This window comes from Strigops habroptila, chromosome 4 (assembly GCF_004027225.2).
Source record: "Strigops habroptila isolate Jane chromosome 4, bStrHab1.2.pri, whole genome shotgun sequence".
Taxonomy (NCBI): domain Eukaryota; kingdom Metazoa; phylum Chordata; class Aves; order Psittaciformes; family Psittacidae; genus Strigops; species Strigops habroptila.
The window spans coordinates 24122542-24140407 of NC_046358.1; the positions used below are offsets into that span (position 1 = coordinate 24122542).

Below are 17866 nucleotides of genomic sequence, written 5' to 3' on the forward strand. Positions count from 1 at the left end.
GGTGGCCCTACAGAGTTTCTGTACTTTATAACATTTAATTTCTCTCCTGTAAAATCTCAAAGAACAACCTATCACATAAGCTGACCCAAAAATAAGTGCTTGATAATGACTTCATTAAGGCCTTTATCCCAGAGGGCATTGGTAGGTACCTAATGCACATCTACATTAGGCAAACCTAATGTACATCTATCCAGCTGAGGCTAAAAGTTAAAAGGTATTTACTATATTACTCTATAGTAATAGTTTAGAAATTAAGTAACGAGCTTGCACACTTGTGCTCATGTCATATTAAGGAGACAGTATTACTTTCACTTTGGTATAACAGCATATATAAGATGCTATAAGAGCATACCTTTGAAGCTGGAAATGCAAATAGTAACACCCCATGCTAAAAATCTAGAGCCAAGCTAAAAGCTAGCTTTTTCCTATTTGGATGTTGACATAAAACTATGAATTAATGACAGAGGAGCAGATATGAAAATACTAACATTTACAAACATTGTCTGGCATTTACATTGAACCCATTTAAGTTGTTTTTAACTACGTAAGTAAATGTAATATTTATATACTTTTAAAATTACTACCACTGCCCCTCCTAGACACTTATTTTCTAAAGCCTGATGAACACTTCATTTTAGCAAGTGAGAATGCACAATTATTCTGTTCCATCAGTAGGAGCTGCCTCTGCTTACATTCACATAGTGCAAACCTACTCGATCATCACATCAGCGCAGTGGTATCATGAGACATCCCACGGTTAAACTCATCCCAGAGGAATACTTGTGTGCCTCAAGAGGGCACCACGCTAACCCAGCTCTGCAGCTCTTAGTGCCCAAGTTGGCTTGATTACTCTATGCAATGCAGCACTGAAACATACGCATGGACTCAAACTTGCACGACAGGTCCCAGAGTGCTCAACTCTTTGGCACTACCACAACACAAACGTTTAAGCCGTACAACCACTCATCAGGTAGAATTTGGTTCAGCATTTCTCACAGCAGTATGACACGCCTAGAGAAAGTGTTACTTCGCTAATAGAAGTACTTCATTGCATTTACTTCACTATCACTGTAGAACTACAGAATAATTTCAAAATTATAAATTAATGTAAATATTTTGGGTTTAGCTTACTCGAATTTTTAGTAAAATTACAGGCTTCTGCATATTAGCAAAAATTTAAGACTAGTGGCCAGTTTTGAAAGTATGTTTCAGTATTTAATTCCTATTTAAGCACATATAAATGAACAATTTCTAAAATAAACAATCATAATGTCAGCAGCTGCATATCAAGTTTTTTGATAAGCCAGGCTCTGTACAGAAATACTCAAAATCAGATTTCTCATCAGTCCTTCCAAAGAAAAGAGTCCTTCATGTATAATGGTGGGAAAAAAAGTAAGTAAGTACTGTTATTTGTTTCAACCCACTTGGCATAGCAGACATGGGTGAAAGTTTTCTGACGTTCAGAACATTACCATTAAGTTAGGATGGGTCTATGATATTCTCCAAATACTTAAAGTCAAAACCAGTTAGCTGCGTAAAGCTTGTTTTCTCCAAGTCATTCTACAACTGGAAAATTGTTATTGGGAAGTTTCTCCGACAAAGTGCTTACCACTTCAAATGCTATTTTCGCATAATACATTGAAGATCCTTCCACAATCAAATTCATGTCATTATTTCAGCTTTCCATCACTCAGCTTCTTCATCTGCTTTGCCATCACTAAATTACTTTTACCACTCTAAACAATACTGATCACTCCCTTGGTTATGCCTTCACCTACCTGCAGTTATCTCCACTCCCACTGCACAAAGCACAGATAATTAGTTTCATTAATCTTCATGACTGTTTCTAAAATTTAGTAGCTTTTCTTGCTGTTCCCTGAATTAGCTTTAAATTGAAGTCTGAGAATTCAAACATCTGTTTAGCATGTTACAAATGCTGTCACAAGTTAAAAACTTTATTGTAAAGCATTTAGTGTATTTCACAATAATATTTTTCTGCAAAGTTATACATTACCAGGATTTCAATGGACACCCCATTCATGCAGGTGAATGAAGTGTGCAGAAGAAGAGAATATCCAGTTTGTATGTACAATTGACAAGTGGTTTTCTATTCATTTAAAGCTCTTTACACATATAAAAAGTATATATATTCTAATATATATATACACACAGAAACAAAGATCACATGTAAAATGTGCTGCTGCAAACAAGGAAACTACCATTGTTGAAGAAAGATTTATTTAAGGGAAAAAGCTTGACGAGAAGCCTTTGACATTTTAATTAAGTTTCTACATGAAAGGCAGAGAAGAAAGATGGAAGAGGGAAGCTGGAAACTAGAACAGAGAGAGGATTTTCTAGGATCTATGAGGGTTTGGGGTTTGGTTTTTTTTTTTGTTGCAATGTAAGCTATCTTGGCTTGTATAATGCTCTTTGCCAAGAAAAAGAATCCTTACAGAGAGAAAGACATATGGAACATAGGTGCTATGACTGAAAAAACCCTTCTGGTATTATCATAAGACATATTTCTTTAGCTAAATATGTCAACACACCTTTGTAACACCTCATGACAGATCTAGACTGCTAGTCTAATTTGCTACTGCTTCTCTCTTCTTGCTCTGCTAAAAAAAAGGAAAAAAAAAAAGTAATTGCTTTTTTCAAAGAGCAAAAAAATATACACAGCATGATTCAGACATTAAAAACACTGCCCAGATGTAGCAGAGCAAGTGTAATGCGACAATTGATTCTCCATGCAATAACGCCAGAGGTAAAATGTACCAAGGGTCTAAGCAACAGTAACACTTTAAGAATGAGTTAAGTAAAACCTGGGTTTTATACTGCTAAACCTTTAGAAGCAAAGAACATTTTTCACAGTGGGTAAGAAATTCCAGAAACATAAGTGCTACCTTGAGTAATTATTGTTAATTAACTAGCAATGAGGCACTATTTCCAAATGTGACATTTAAAGCACCTAATGTGATTGTGAATATTCACAAAGATAATTAAGTTCATCTGCTTCAAGTCCTTGATTTCAGCATATCTGAAAACATCTCTTAAACTATCATTAGACCTGTAATCAAGTATTTTGTTGCTCTGGAAAATTGGATACCTTTGCTTATTTGCTAATACAAGAGATATGTGTTCAAATGCAAGTATGCGACTTTTGTTAAGAAACTCTCCTTCAGGCAAAAGCTGAATTTAAAAACACTAATTCTGATTGTTTTCTCAGAAGAGACAGTTAAAAATAAATTCCTCACACCATCAGACGAAAACGAAACCAAAAATGACTGAGCTTCCTTAACTGAACTCAAGAGCACAAGACTGACATGAGGGATACTTGTTTGGAAGTATTCATCATTAAGCCAAGGGTACCACTACCTTGGCACACTAAGGACTCTACCCACATTGTATACCTTCTTCCATCTTGTTTGCAGCTAAGTCAAATGCATTAAGAAAATAAAAATTCAACCAAATTCAGGGGCAAAATGCAATGTATAATGTAAAAATGTGAAAAATAAGAAAAATCATAGACATGATTCTGTTGGGGCCAAAAAGTAATAACCATTACTGTCTTCAGAGAAGGAAGGAGGCTTGATCATCAACACTGATCTCAGTCCTGATCAAGACTTCTTGGAAAAATAAACCCTGAAAATAGGAAAAAACTGACCCCAAGATCAGGGTGTCAAAACAGTTATGTCTTGATATTTTATCCTTTATTCTTTTAAGAGTAAAAAAAAGCTTCTTTCTATTAGAAGAGAGATGAATGAATAATGTGCTCCAAGATAGAAAAGAAAGATTTAGACAGCATTCTGAAGTACAAGATTAAGGTTACTCTATTATTCTTGAGCTATTTAACATAGAGGATTTTTAACCAGTCAAAATACCAATGTGAATAATTATATACTATAAGGATGTCCTACTGGTCTGTATCTCTCAGCCCAGTTTGACTAGCAGTTTTATTCTATACTTGAAAAGTCTCTCCTGATGGAAGTTTTGTCAATATTTATGCTTGGAGAGAAAAATAAGGTGAAACCTTTCTAGGAAAAAAAAAAATAAAAAAAAAACCCCAAATGTTCTGAAAGTGCATAGTGCCAATAAACTCCTGACCTCGTCTAAAAGACGGTTCCTGCCGCTGCCTACCTGCGTAAGCACCCAGTTAGTGACCTGCTTCAAAGGTGCATCACAAGCACTGGCAATGCCAACTGCCCACAGAACAGGGCAGGGTACGCAACACTCGATGCAGGTCATTAATCCCCAAGTCTGTACCCTGGTTATAACAGCAGATGCTTCTCAGGAGGATGCCGTCCTCCAAGGCATTGGTCCGTTTCTCATCAGTGAAAGGACATTACCTGACCTTAAACAGCACATACATCTCAGACTCCCAATTCCAGGCATGGGGAGAACTTCAAGAGATCTACATGTTACCTGTCTTCCCCAATATCTGTTTTCTTAAGCTGCAAATGGACTAAGAGAGCAAGAAAAAAATGTTTATAAAATCTCTGGAGATGACCAACATTGAGAATTAAGACCATGTTGCTGTACTCCTACTAAAATAAGTTCAGATAAAAGTGATCTTCAATTAAACTAGTCAATAAAATCACAACTGTAGGTCTCGAACAAGTGCTCAAGGCACGTCTCAGGAAAGAAAAAAAAAAAAGCAACCTACTTAGGCTGATCCAAAAAAAGAAATACAGTGGAGGAGTAAAACTTCATATAGATATTTCTTGTCCCTCTATTTTGTGTAAGAACACCAAAAATACCGTTGAAACACTTTCCTACAGTCAAATTCAGCAACAGTCACTTTTGGAAAGTTTAATGAGAACTACTTCCGATACCATATAAGTGGTCAGCAAAATAAAATGGGCAGTGGGAAGTTACATTACACTAACATTACCAAACTTCAAAGGTTTGGTTAACCCTTAAGCAAGCCACATTGCCAAACAGACATTAATTGAATGCCAACTGCTACAGCACATGTCCTCAAAGCTACTGCAGATTTTAATTCCCCACTGAGCAGCTGGGCACTCTCCAAGGGGTACTGCTTTTTTAGAACAACACAATCACGGAATAGAAGGAATAAATCAGAAGAAATTTTCCACTGCTGAACCCATATGGGAAAAAAACAACATGGCATACATTTGGCAGATTCTCTTTGACTTTAGACTGCAATAGTAGTATATTAAGAGTGATATAAATGTGTTCAGAACACCTAGAAGTACAGTCACAGTAGTGTCCATTAGTAGTTAGTATTCATGCCTAGAAAACACTTAAGCAATCAATATCTTACCAGCACTCAAAGAAGAACAACTTCAAATGTATTACAACTCCCCAGGAGACAATTAGCTAAATAACTGTAGCCATTTATTAAATAATCTGATTTTTCCTTCACCTCTATCTATCATATTCATTAGCATCAATCACTTCAAGTCACATAAATTTATGCTCTATTAAAAAAAAGGACACTTTGTAAGCGTTAAACACCTCAATTTCAGTCTTATAGCACTTTGAGGGCAAATTGTCTAGTGTCCTCAATTCCTACAGGTAACTAAATACTGGATAGATAGATTCACAAAAACATAGCCAACAGATACTTGTATTCCACAGATTTTGATCATCCACTGCTGGAGTAAGAAACACTGCTCCAGACAGAACTTAAGTACAGTCTTAGCAACTGTACTCCCCAGCTTCTGAAACATCTATTTGCTGTTGACCTGTGACTTAGTTCCTGAAAACACGAGAGAGAAAACCAACACTGACCAACTCCGAAGTTGTTTGTTTATTGGTTTTAGGTTTTCCTTAAGCTTGCGTTAAACAGTGGCTATCAAAATTCAAAACATATCTATTTGTACTGTACTTCAATTTTATCATACTTTTTTAATATAAAATTGGGAATCAGCTAAGGCCACTCATGCTTTACAACTTTATATTGATCTATTGGCATATATAAAATCAGATAACCATCTCTTCTATTCATACAGTCAAAAAAACCAAACAAGCACAACACGACAAATGAAAAGGAGCAATTTAAGCTGCCTCATTCTTGCACATTATCTACTGGGAGAACCTGACACAGCAGGGACAACAGCTATAGACAAGCTCCGCCGACCCAGCATGAGAGAAGTGGTGACTACTTGACAGCGCAACAGAGCTGGATACACTGTAAGCAGGTGCACAACTGGCAGTATTTGTGGAATAGCACAAAGTAACACATTGATACAACAGTTCTAAAAATAATGGTAACCAGTTGTACTTAAAAGCAAATTTCTGTCTGTAAGAAATAATCGAATCCACATTTACAGGCAAATCTTGTCCCATCCCCAACATTCACCAGGCAGCTTTCTTATTTTAAGAAGTAGTTATTGCAGCCTTATGGCCCACACTCATATTAAGTAGTATCTATGAGGGGCAGTATACAGTTAGTGATTTAGAACAGCTATCTGAAAACCAGAGCCTTAATGAATCTTGCATTCATTTATTGGTGAGCCTGGGCAAGTAACATTCTTTACAACTCTTCATTCTTTCAACTAAAAAAATAAATTGTTTCTTATTCCCAAAGCTGTGTAAATAACTGGGGGAGAAAAAAAAAAAATCCTAGGCTATAGTAAAATAGATGCAATCCTAAACCCGCTGATGTCAGTGACATAACCCAGTCTTAAACATGAGCACAACTAGGTATTTAGTTATGAAAATAAACTACTAATTATGTCAAGCAGCTATGTGTTTTGCTGGCAGTGAGGACATTCATAACTAGTACTATTTCAATACTAGCAAGCAGAGTAAGATTGAACCACCTAATTAATTTTAATTTCTTTTACATTGTTAACATAGTGCTAGCTTTAACATATCTGCCAAGCCTTAACATGTTTATATGACTATGTCATCCCTAACCACCTGCATCCCTAACTGCCATCCCTTCCATAGGGAACCAGCTGTTTCCCTTCTTCATTGTACAACAATATACGATTTCAACCACCAGTCCCAGTGTTCAGAATGAGAAAAATTCTTTTAATAATGAAATTATAATCTGGAAAAAGACAAGAAGATTAGAGAACAGGACAAAATCTGACTTCAAAAAGCAACCTCTTACACAGTTGGCACATGCACAATATACAAGCACATGCTGTCTTTACTATCTGTCATGCCCAGTATCTTTAATCCATTAACCAACTGAAACATTTGAGAAAGGTTAACGTTTGTATAACTACAGTTTTAGATGTGTCCCAGAGGAAAATCAGCAGTTTTCTTTAAATTAATAAATAAATAAATAAGCCTCTACAAGCACACTGAAGGTAAAGTTCAGTCATAATATCCTAATCAGCTGGTCAGCCAGCAAAAAGGTACTGCAACACAAATCAAATGCAGTTCCAGGCTAGCCACAAAATGCTTTTTCTTTGCAGAGGGATGATTAATGCAATGAAACATGTTATGTATGATAAAGAACAGTAAGTCATTAGTTCCACAGTAGTGAAGCAACTTTTCTAAAGAACAAGGGAGTTTTTAATGTTTCTTTCCCCTTTAATCTGAAGAGAATCTATAACTAACAGTTGTCTTTATAGAGAGGGAGAGCAAAATGACATTAAAATTCTTTCTATCAGGCTTCATCTAAAGAACAAGTGTTAACAATCTCTGGTACATTCACTAATATTATGACCTTACAGATGCAGCTATTTCACACATGCTAAAAATAAGATCTGCTTTAAAAAAAGCAAGGACGTGAACATGCTAAAAAGAATAGAAACTTCAGGCAATACATTTTTTTTTTTTTTTTTCCTATTCCTGATGCTGGATGAATCCTACACAGGTAATCTCTCTATAGAACCTGAAATAGTAAAGCAAAGCTTCTCAAGAATTTGTTTCCTTGACAACATTGACAGACCAAGAGAGCTAAGGAATTGAAGTCATAAGGTGCCTTGTAGCTTTGTTAGCAGATTATTAAAAAATACATAGCAGTATAAAAGATGCATCTATAAAGCTAGACCTCCAGAAAAGAAGTTAGACTGATATTATTTATATTTTTAAACAGAAAAAAATCTTCACAATTTCTCAACTGTTTAAAAAAAAGATACTCCATAATGTATTACAGTCACTTAAGAACTTAAAACTACTCTAGTTCAACATTTTCCAAGCACTAAAATCTTAACATTTTCACCAGCAATCCTACTGAAGCATCCAGAAGGGGGATAACACCACTGTACATTTCTCCCATCTCAGGTGACATTGTGATGGTAGACTGCACAGCAGCTGCCCACACAGATCCTACACATAATTGGGGGGCTTATTTTATGACATTATCAGTTAAGCTTCATTACAGACACTACTTCATAGACATCTCTATGACTGTTTCTACCTTGGTAGGGTGGCTATGCAGGGCAGGGAGGACAAGATTGCTTATTTCTCTACTACAGGCTATTTCAGATACACTTAGTACATAGCTGGAAGAGTTCTGAGTAGAAAGGAAGTGCAGAACTCAGCTATTCAGGACAGATGGGTTTCCAAGAAAAATAATCAGATAAAAACTTACTATTCTTGATATTTCTGTAAGTAATGACACAAGTAACCAAAACTCTTTTCAGGCAACATGAGAAAACTGAATCCTTTCTTCCACATCACTGTTAAGAATATACAAAAGTCACCCTCCATCCTTTCAGATTTCCAGAGAAAGAGAAGTTTTTGAAATAACACTGTCACAAAAGCCATGCCCCCAGTGCATGTCACCTGTGGCCACTTTGCACCTATTGGTCAACGTCAACCAAATTTTACAGAGGCTTCAGTATTTTTCCCCAAAGCCTTGATCAAACTAAGCAGCTGAATAAAAGGCAAAAACACTGCAGATGCCTTGAAGGAGAGAGAAATTGAAGAGGATCTACAGCCAGCCTCAAGATACAGCCAGGCTCCATTAACTCTACTGCTCTTAGAAGAGCTACATTTTCTGAATATTTTCTCTAAGTAATTCCTAATTCTGGGGGGAAACACTGGCATATTAGCTGTGCCATGAAAAAAAAAAAAAAAAAAAAAAAAAAAAATATCTATCTCCTCCTGCTCTTCTCCCCCATAGCTGCATCCTTCAACATGGCCATAAAGCAGTCAAAAATGCTTTACAAGACCACTTGAGGTACTACTTTTGTATTCTTTAACTAATAGTAATTCAGGAGACATTTCCAAGTGTAAAGAAATACTAATGCCCTTACAGAACTGAAAACCTAATGCAGAAGCTGAAAGGTTCACTTCATTTTTGCCCCGTTGCGGAGGGTTGGGGAGGGGGGCTTTTGGTTATTTGATTGGTTTTGGGTTTTAGTTGGTTTTGGTTTGGGTTTTTGTTTTTTTGTGGGTTTTTGTTTTGTTTGGTTTTTTTTTTTTTTAATGACAGTTTTCACACAAGTGGTAAGATAAATTCTAATCCAAAGCAGGACTGATTTTAATTCTTGTTACTGAAGAAGGAAAGAAAACAATGGCCTATCAAAGAGCATAGAGATCAGGATGGTGCTATTTATACAAAAAATATACTCCTTTGAAAAAAATCCTTTGATGCACAAGAGTGTCTCAACTACTAAGAACATAAAATAAACTATATAAGTCATCTCCAGCTGTGGATTCTGAGAAAGTGAACAAAGGCACTACGAGGATTTCTGTTTCCTTGACAACAGCATTGCTGGAAACAAAATAATTAAAAAATACATCTCTATGTAACAGTGATTTCTAAATGTATCTAGGTATTAACATGCCAAATGTGGAACAACCCTTACCTACACATACCTTTGGGATGAAGAGACCAAAATCCACCACCTTCAAGAACTGTTCTTTGCTGACTTGTGTTAATGAATTTTGCAGAACAGTTGTGTGAGAGTTAGATATTACATCCTGACCTGCATTATCATCTAGCCATAAGCACAGTCAGAAGCTTTAACTTATGGTCAAGCACATTCCTTCCATTAGCAAGCTTAAAGTGCTTGGAAAAAATATACTTAGTTCTAAATGGATGAGGGAAGAAAGCCATAACAAGGCACCATAAAGAAATGTCAGCTTTGATATTTCAGAATAGCTTATTTAGTGGCCTCTTCAACAAGAATACAAAGCTTTTTTCACATATCTATGTAAGCAGCACACAATCTCTGGAATACAGGTGCTTCCTTGTCACTTCCAAGATAAAGGGGAGAACCAGTTATTTTTAAAATACAGTATTAGGAGCGTACCAACATCAGAGAGATCTTTTTTCAAGTTTCAGTTAAAGTGGAATATATGTATTAAATAGGATGACTCCCCAAATTCTCATCTTATGCACCAGCTACAGCCAAAGGAGCATTGCCACAATTAGATTTTAAAAATTAATCTACAAATTGCAATACTTAGGGTACCAGCAGCACAACAGCTAATAACACTTAGTGAAGACTTTGAATCTACCCTAGCAGTGACAGGGCTATGGCCGTTTGACAGCTATGCATGAATGTATAGGAAATATGCTGGCAGTTTAAATTTATTCCTCATTAAAAAAACATGCATCTGACAGAAAGAAACACTGCCTATTTCAAGTTAATTGTGTGCAGAACGGTTGAAAACTGCAATGTTAGTTTGTTACTCCAAGGCAGAGTAACAGCAATAACTAGGAAATCTGTATTGCTACCACCACTGCTAACACATTATATGGATGAATGGAGGTTATCATGTTCCATTGCTTTCAGTCCAATATAACAGGATCAAGAATAAAAAAATCCTGGAATATACTACTATGCTATCTTTCTCCTAATGAACACACAACCGCAAAATGATAAAATGTTTTGAAAATATGAATAAAAATGATATTTCTCATAGTACTTGATACATTCCAGGAAGCAAAATCATTAAATATCACCAGTATGGGTAATATACCACTCTAGAGCTAATGATCACAGAGTCTCACAAAACTGCAGAAGTATCTGGAAGAGATCTCTTCAGGTAGCAAGCTACAAAGATGAATTACTTTGGAGATCAGAAATCCCCTGACCTGAAAATAAGCAGAGACCAGAAGAGGACTTAAAGGCACTATAAACCTTTGATTTGTATTTTTTCTCTAGGCATCAGCTTATGGACCTACTAGAGACTGACTGCTGGGCTTAGACAGAGCCTTGGTCTGTCTGAACCAGTACAGCTGTTCTTGTGTTCTTAGTCATGAGAAGTAGGCAACACCTCTGTTCAACGGGCTGACATTATTAACTAATTTTAAAAACTTTTACTTTCCTTGTATAGATTTAGCTACAGATTTATAGACTAAACGGAGACACAGTTCAACTAGTCAAGTAGGGAAAAAATACTTTAGAAAAACTTCCAACAATGTGTACAAGTCATCCCATCAAAGTGCTATTAATATACATTTTGTGTACTGAAGAATTACAGTACTTTCTTCCCTTGATCCTGTTCATTGATGGAGGGTGAAAGTGCTGAAAATGAAAAAATACTTTGCAACAGATAGAATACCTGCTGTAATGCTCTAAACAGAAAACCAGGAACACACAAATAAAAGTTTAAAGACGATTATATAAAGACATTACCTTAATTTTAAGACAAAAGAGGAAATATGGAATAATGGTATGGGAGGCTTGAAGTTATGAACAATTGTTAAAAAGCTAAGTCCAGTACCAGTAACTAGTGAAAATGTTTACATCTCTGTGGCTATGTAATTACAAGGTCTTCCAAATAAAAGACACTAACAATATGAATGCAAGATGGTGATTTCTGCAATTGGTAAACATGTCTTGCAAGAGACATGGTACCTAAGGCAAATAGCTGTATTCAACAGCAACCCGTGATTTTGGATGCTATATTTGGGGTTGTAAACCAGAAACATGTTGAATATCCACATTATGGAAACAAGGCACCTTTAGTAACAGTATTGAGTCTCAAAATTTATGCAAAAATACTAGACAAGATACTAAAATCGGAAACACTATTTCAGTGTTTAAGTAGGCAAAACCAAAAATGAGAGTAGTGCCCTAATTTTCATTTACAGCAGCTATTCGAATAGAAGGTAGAGAAGAAGTGCTATCCAAAGAAAACAAATTTAATCAGACAATCATGTTTCACAATCCTTAAAATACATACTTAAAATAGAAACATAAGCCACTGACAGTACAGTTAAAATGTAATAGTGAGGAGCACTGCCACAGCAAGAGCTCCCAAAAGTACTTTCACTACCTTGAATCAGGTTTCTTGCCTCTTTCTCCAGCTACCTAGACTGGAAGTACTACCTGCTTCCCCTTCCAAGGCGGAAGGTCAAAATTCTAAGAAAATAGGGGGTTAAGGACTTGTCAAAGCCTAAATCTAAGCTTCCCTCCCCCATTCCTTACAAATTTAAGATTTAGCATTCCTGTATTAATGCTCCGGATTTGAAGAGCTGTGGGCAATTAATCTGCAATATGTACCACTTCCCATATGAAGCTCTACCTTAATTCCAGGTTTCTATGAAGTTTTCTTATACTTTTTGCAACACATGCATAAACTTTCAGTTTTGGTCTTTTGACACACAACATGGAGGCAAACATTAAATTTTCCCAGTCTTTAGAGTCACAGTTTAGTCACCATCTCTTTTTAAAATGCTGAGGAGCCCCATCTGCTGGTAGAAGTGTTACTCTAGAGAATTACATCCCTGAACTGGTAACTGATCTTTTTCAACTGTACCACTTGATAACTGTTTGGGTTTTTTTTAAACGCAGCCACAAAAAGTTAAGAGCAAATACTTCAAATGAAAACTATAAAATCCGCAGAAACAGTACATCAAAAGTTTAAGAGGAAAATATTTAAGCACATAAGAATGGATAAAAGATGAAAAACTGCAAAACTGTTTGGCTAAATACTACAAAAATTGCATACAATTAAAGATCTTTTGATTTAAGCACAACTTAAACTACCATACTCAGTCAGATATGCTTAGACAGAACTCTTGGTTCTGAGAAATCTCCACTAATATTGCACTATTCAAAAGACAAATGTCTTAATGCATAGGTTGCACGTAAGGACTGAATCCAAGGTAATTACACATAAAAATATTCAGTCACAGCTATTCACACGACTAACTGGAAGTACAGAGTTTTTCGGCCCTGGATTGACTACTCTCTCTGATCATACAGGGATTTTAGGCTTCTAACTCTGTTTTGAGTTTTATCTGAATCAGATGTTGAAAGTAAATAGTGCAAACATCCTGTGTGCCTGTAAATTCCCATTACAGAGAAAGAGGACCAACTTCCACTGCCCAGATTTAAGCTAACAATTCCAAGCAGGTGTTTTTGGATGAAAACAACAAAAAAGGTAAGCTGTGGGAAGGTATAAGATCAGAAAAAAAATAACAAAATTAAAAAGTGCATCTGCATCTTCAATCAGTTGCTTTATGCTTATATCAGAAAATGGAGAACTTGAGGCAGTGGCAGACAGCCAAACAATTCTCAGAAGATAAAACTACTGCTGTCATAGTCATTAGAGATTTACAGGCTTGTGACCTACAAAGTTAAGAGAAACTAGTTTTGTAACATCAAGTCAATACTTAATCTAACCATGCCCTCTACTGGCCTGAAAGATACTTGTTTAAAGGTGCAAACTAAAGATGCTACTGCTCACATACCATTAGAGTCTTCAATTTATTAAGAAATAACAGTAGGAAGCATTCATAGGTATTTCTCTACAGGTAACCTTCCAAAATGCAGACGTGTGTTTTCATATACTTTGTAACAGTTACCTTATTATTTTATTAACGTTTTACTCACATGCTCTGAAGTGTTGCCAACATTAACATACTCTTTTTATATCGAATTTCCATGGTTTGGGGCACCTAAAGCAATTAGATTTCTTCAAAAACCAACTTTACTGTTAAGGAATGCTTCCAAACAGTAATCTTTCTTTCTGCTTAGAAGAAAAGACAGGCTATTACTTCCATTTTTTAAATAATTTTACATTGCAATAACAACTTTGATTTTAGATTGTCTTACCAAAGTTAACACATTCATAATTTCACCCATCAGTAAAATGAGAATCTGGGGTAGTAAACAAATATTAAGCATATGGTGTGACAGTTTAAAACAAAAAGTCAAATTCAGACACATTGAAGTCAGAGGGGCATACAGTTTTGTACAGTCCAAATTTAAATTGCTGTTTACCAAAAACATCCATCAGTACTTTTTGCATATCTTAGTCTTTTCCTTCGAAGTCAGTTCTTCAAGTAACACCCAAGATTTAACTTATTCAATACATTAAAGAACACCTGCAAAGAAAAACAAAAGTACTTTTTTCCTCCATTTAATCTTTAAGAGAAAGATGTAAAAAAAATTGGGGAAATAAGACGAAGGAGGAATTACCCACAGCTCAAAGGATACGTTATGCTGATTACAGAAACAGTGACATTATTATAACAGAAAAGATAAGGCAACTGAGAGGAGTAAATTTGATTCATGGTATAGATCTGGACTTTTCTGTGAGCACCAGCGATTTAACAGACACTAGGAGAAAAAAGAAAAAACTCTGTCCAACACTCAAGAACATCACTGCTTCAAAGATGCAAAGTGAGCACAACTAGGGCCCCATGACAAAACTGGGGAAAGAGGGGAAAAAAAAAATTCTAAGAGAAGAAAAATCATACAAAAGCCAAACTAAATGAACTCCAATTTTCCGTTACAAGTTAAACAGCAAAATAGTTTAAAAGAAACAAACAATCTCAATTTTAAGAAGAGAATTTAACAGTATTTTTTCCTACATGAAATCAGAATTTAAATTCAGTTTTTAAAGTTCTAAAACCTCTCCTTAGGTTTTAGAAGCATGCTGATACAATGGGTGTTCTTCTTGCCTCTTTACTTACTAAGATTTACTTTAAAGCCCTAAATTTCAGAACCAAATTTTAAAATAATTGTACCTGCTATGTTAAATACAATAAAGCATGCCTTCCACGAAGAAGGACACTTTCTGTGCACTCTTATCAAAACCGTGTTTCTGTGTAAACCCACTTTGGACTATCACTTGAACCCAGAGGTGGCATTAGCCCTGCATTTGGGAAAAAACACACATAAAATACTTTTATTACCCAGTGTTAAAATAAGACTCATCGGACTAAATTAACACATAAAAAAGGGAAGTCAAATCCACGAAAGCCACAAGGAAATTCCACTTTAAGTATTGAGCAATTAACCCTTGAAACAACGTTAAAGTGGGAAGACTCCTTAGATCATCACAAGACACCTTTCTGGGATGCAAAACATCAGTTCAGATGAAAAACTGAACTGTCAGACCTTAGGCCTGACAGAAAGGTAAAGTTCCTCAAAATATTATTCCAATGTTGGCAGTCAGTTGTTTAATGACTGAAGGCAGAGTTTGTAGTCAGACCGTAGTGCCTACGGCCATTGCGAAACTAAAGTAGGAAATAATGAAAACCTAACATTAATACATATTACAAGAAATGACCTGGCAGAAATATAACAAGATCTAGAACACTGACATGCCCAATAAAAATAAAATAAAATTAAAAAAAAAAAAAAACCCAAAAAAAAACCCACCAAAAAAAAAAAAAAACCACAAACCACAAAAAAAAAAAAAACAAAACACCATACAAAAAACCCCACATTCCAAAATAACAGAACTGACTGTAGGTATAGTGAAGGATCAGGCTGCAAGTTCGTAACTTGCATACTGTTCTTCAAAGCAATTCCTCAAATTCTGAATACATCGGAACTGTTACACACACACAAGCAAGGATGTTATTCCCAGATCATTATTTAATGGAGTATTTTTAAGTTTGAGGATTGATCCGCAAAGCATCTTGTTCTACATTACCTTGATTGTTTTGTCCATAGAAGCCGAGAGAAGCATGTGACTTTGTTCTCGTACAGGACACCACTGGATTTCATTGACAGGGCCACTGTGTTTAGACATGCAAAATATTAAGCTTCTGGGGACTTCAGTTAATTTATATTTGGATCCCAAATATGGCTTAATTAATTCAGAGATCTTTCTTGAAGTCTGCTCTCCTGATGTGCCTAGCTTAACATCACAATCTGAGCTTTCTCTCTGATCACATTCTTTTTTCTCAGGCATACTGGAATTTTCTTGACGCAATCTTTTAGGGATATATGGTCTAATCCCATTTATGGCAGTAGTACTGTCTTTATGTATTCTCTTGTGGGAAGCACCATTTCTAGAGTTTGTTGAAGAGCTTGATGTCTGTTCATAGTTTGTGTAGGACATACATAATGCAGTATGGCCAGAGTATGCTCTCCTACAATAAGATGTCAAATCAGTGTTGTTATTCTGCGCATAATGCTCAGAGGCATCTTCACAAGCAGTGCTTGTGCCAGAACAGTCCGTGTTCTCAGTAGGCTGCATTTCATATGTAGATTTTGTACCCAAACTACCAGGTGCAAAGTACTGAACAAAATTCACAGAAGAACTTGGCTGGCTTGTCTGTCGGCTGGAAGTATTGGGGACTTCAGTGTTTTCAGTTTCTGTCTCAGAGTCTGAATCATCATAAGCAACCAGAGACAAACTCATTATGGCTAGACACAGCAGACTCCAGAAATCTCAGTGCTGGAATCCTCCAAAAATATGATCTAAAATAAAGAATCGATTATTCAGAGCAAAATGTATTAGAGTCTGCAACTTGAGTAACATAAGAATATAAATATGCTTTTCTTCACAGCAAAACCTGTAACTTTTATTCCTGTTTATTAATGGAATTTATTCCTCTATTATAATACATATGCACATTCAATTATGCACCACCATTTGCCTCCAAGCACATTGCATACATTTTTAATGCAGTGCACAGATGCATTTGCATACCATAAAACAATGAAAATGAGTACGAAAAGGAAAACAAACTTGCAAAATAAGTACTGCAAATCACTTTAACCTTACTTGCAGTAGCACTTTCCCTCACACACACAAAAAAGATGGTAATTAATTATGCAGTGTTTTGGTATGTACACTTCTAAGAATACAAATACTACAACTATTTTGGAGTCGGTCTAACAATACCTATTTCTTAACAGTACAGATTACTTGAAAGAAATATGAAGCGGTTCAACTGGCAACTAAAAAATTAAACGTGCTTTTGACCCTATGATTCTATGACCTATTCAGCAGTGTTGCAGTGTGACGAAATTTTCCAAATATATACACAGAGCAAGTTCCACACAGCCTTCATTTTTACAGGACAGACTTATGCCAGAAACTACGCTGAATTTGCTGTTTGCATTTACTCACAGAAAAATAAGAGCATAGATGCTTGTTTACTGTGGAATAATTTTTTCCAAAGTGTCTGTGAGAAAGAAATCTCATACTGAGAATGTGTAAGTAACATGCTGAATAACTCACCACCATAACAATCCCACCAAGCTTCTGCTAATAATTTAGATGAAGCATGTGGACTATAGGGTTAACTACATTCAAACAACTGATGTGTCTGCAAAAATAATCTTTCAACCTCTGCCGTTCATAGTCAAGAAGTATTGCTATACTAACTTGCTTAATCCTAGCTAACTTTCAGTTGCTAGGATTGAATAAATGGGACATTTCACTTCTGCTTTGTCTCCTTGCCCAGCTGTTAGCATTCATTACGCTAAAGTGATTTACCCCAAAACACTTTGGAATTCTTGCTTTAGGTCAATAAAGAAACTGTCCTTAAAAGCATCTTGATTAAAATTAGAAGGCTCTATGAAAGTCAGTATCTATGTAAGCATCTGCAGAACTGATGCCTCAAACATAGGTCCTCCAAATGCTACTCCAGGAGTTGTAGTACTCTGGAACTTGTAAAGACTGCTCATTTGACTTCAGAATTAGATCTGTTTGAATTAAACCAAGAATGCTTCATTTAACCTACAGAAGTGTTACATTACAGGCTATGGTCTATATTCTGTAATGAAAT

General features: G+C 35.8%; 1 protein-coding gene across 3 annotated transcripts in view; it reads right to left on the bottom strand.

The window, feature by feature from the left end:
• Positions 1 to 17866, bottom strand: part of WDR25 (WD repeat domain 25) — a 63660-nt gene that overhangs the window by 44241 nt on the left and 1553 nt on the right. For 2 of the 3 annotated variants that reach the window (XM_030484411.1, XM_030484410.1), the window contains exon 2: positions 15778 to 16550. In XM_030484411.1, coding sequence (XP_030340271.1) covers positions 15778 to 16491 — 714 coding nt within the window. In that variant the 5' untranslated portion in view covers positions 16492 to 16550. Of the gene's footprint in view, positions 1 to 15777; positions 16551 to 17316; positions 17368 to 17866 lie in introns of those variants that run through there. The other variant, XM_030484409.1, reaches the window with a different exon arrangement.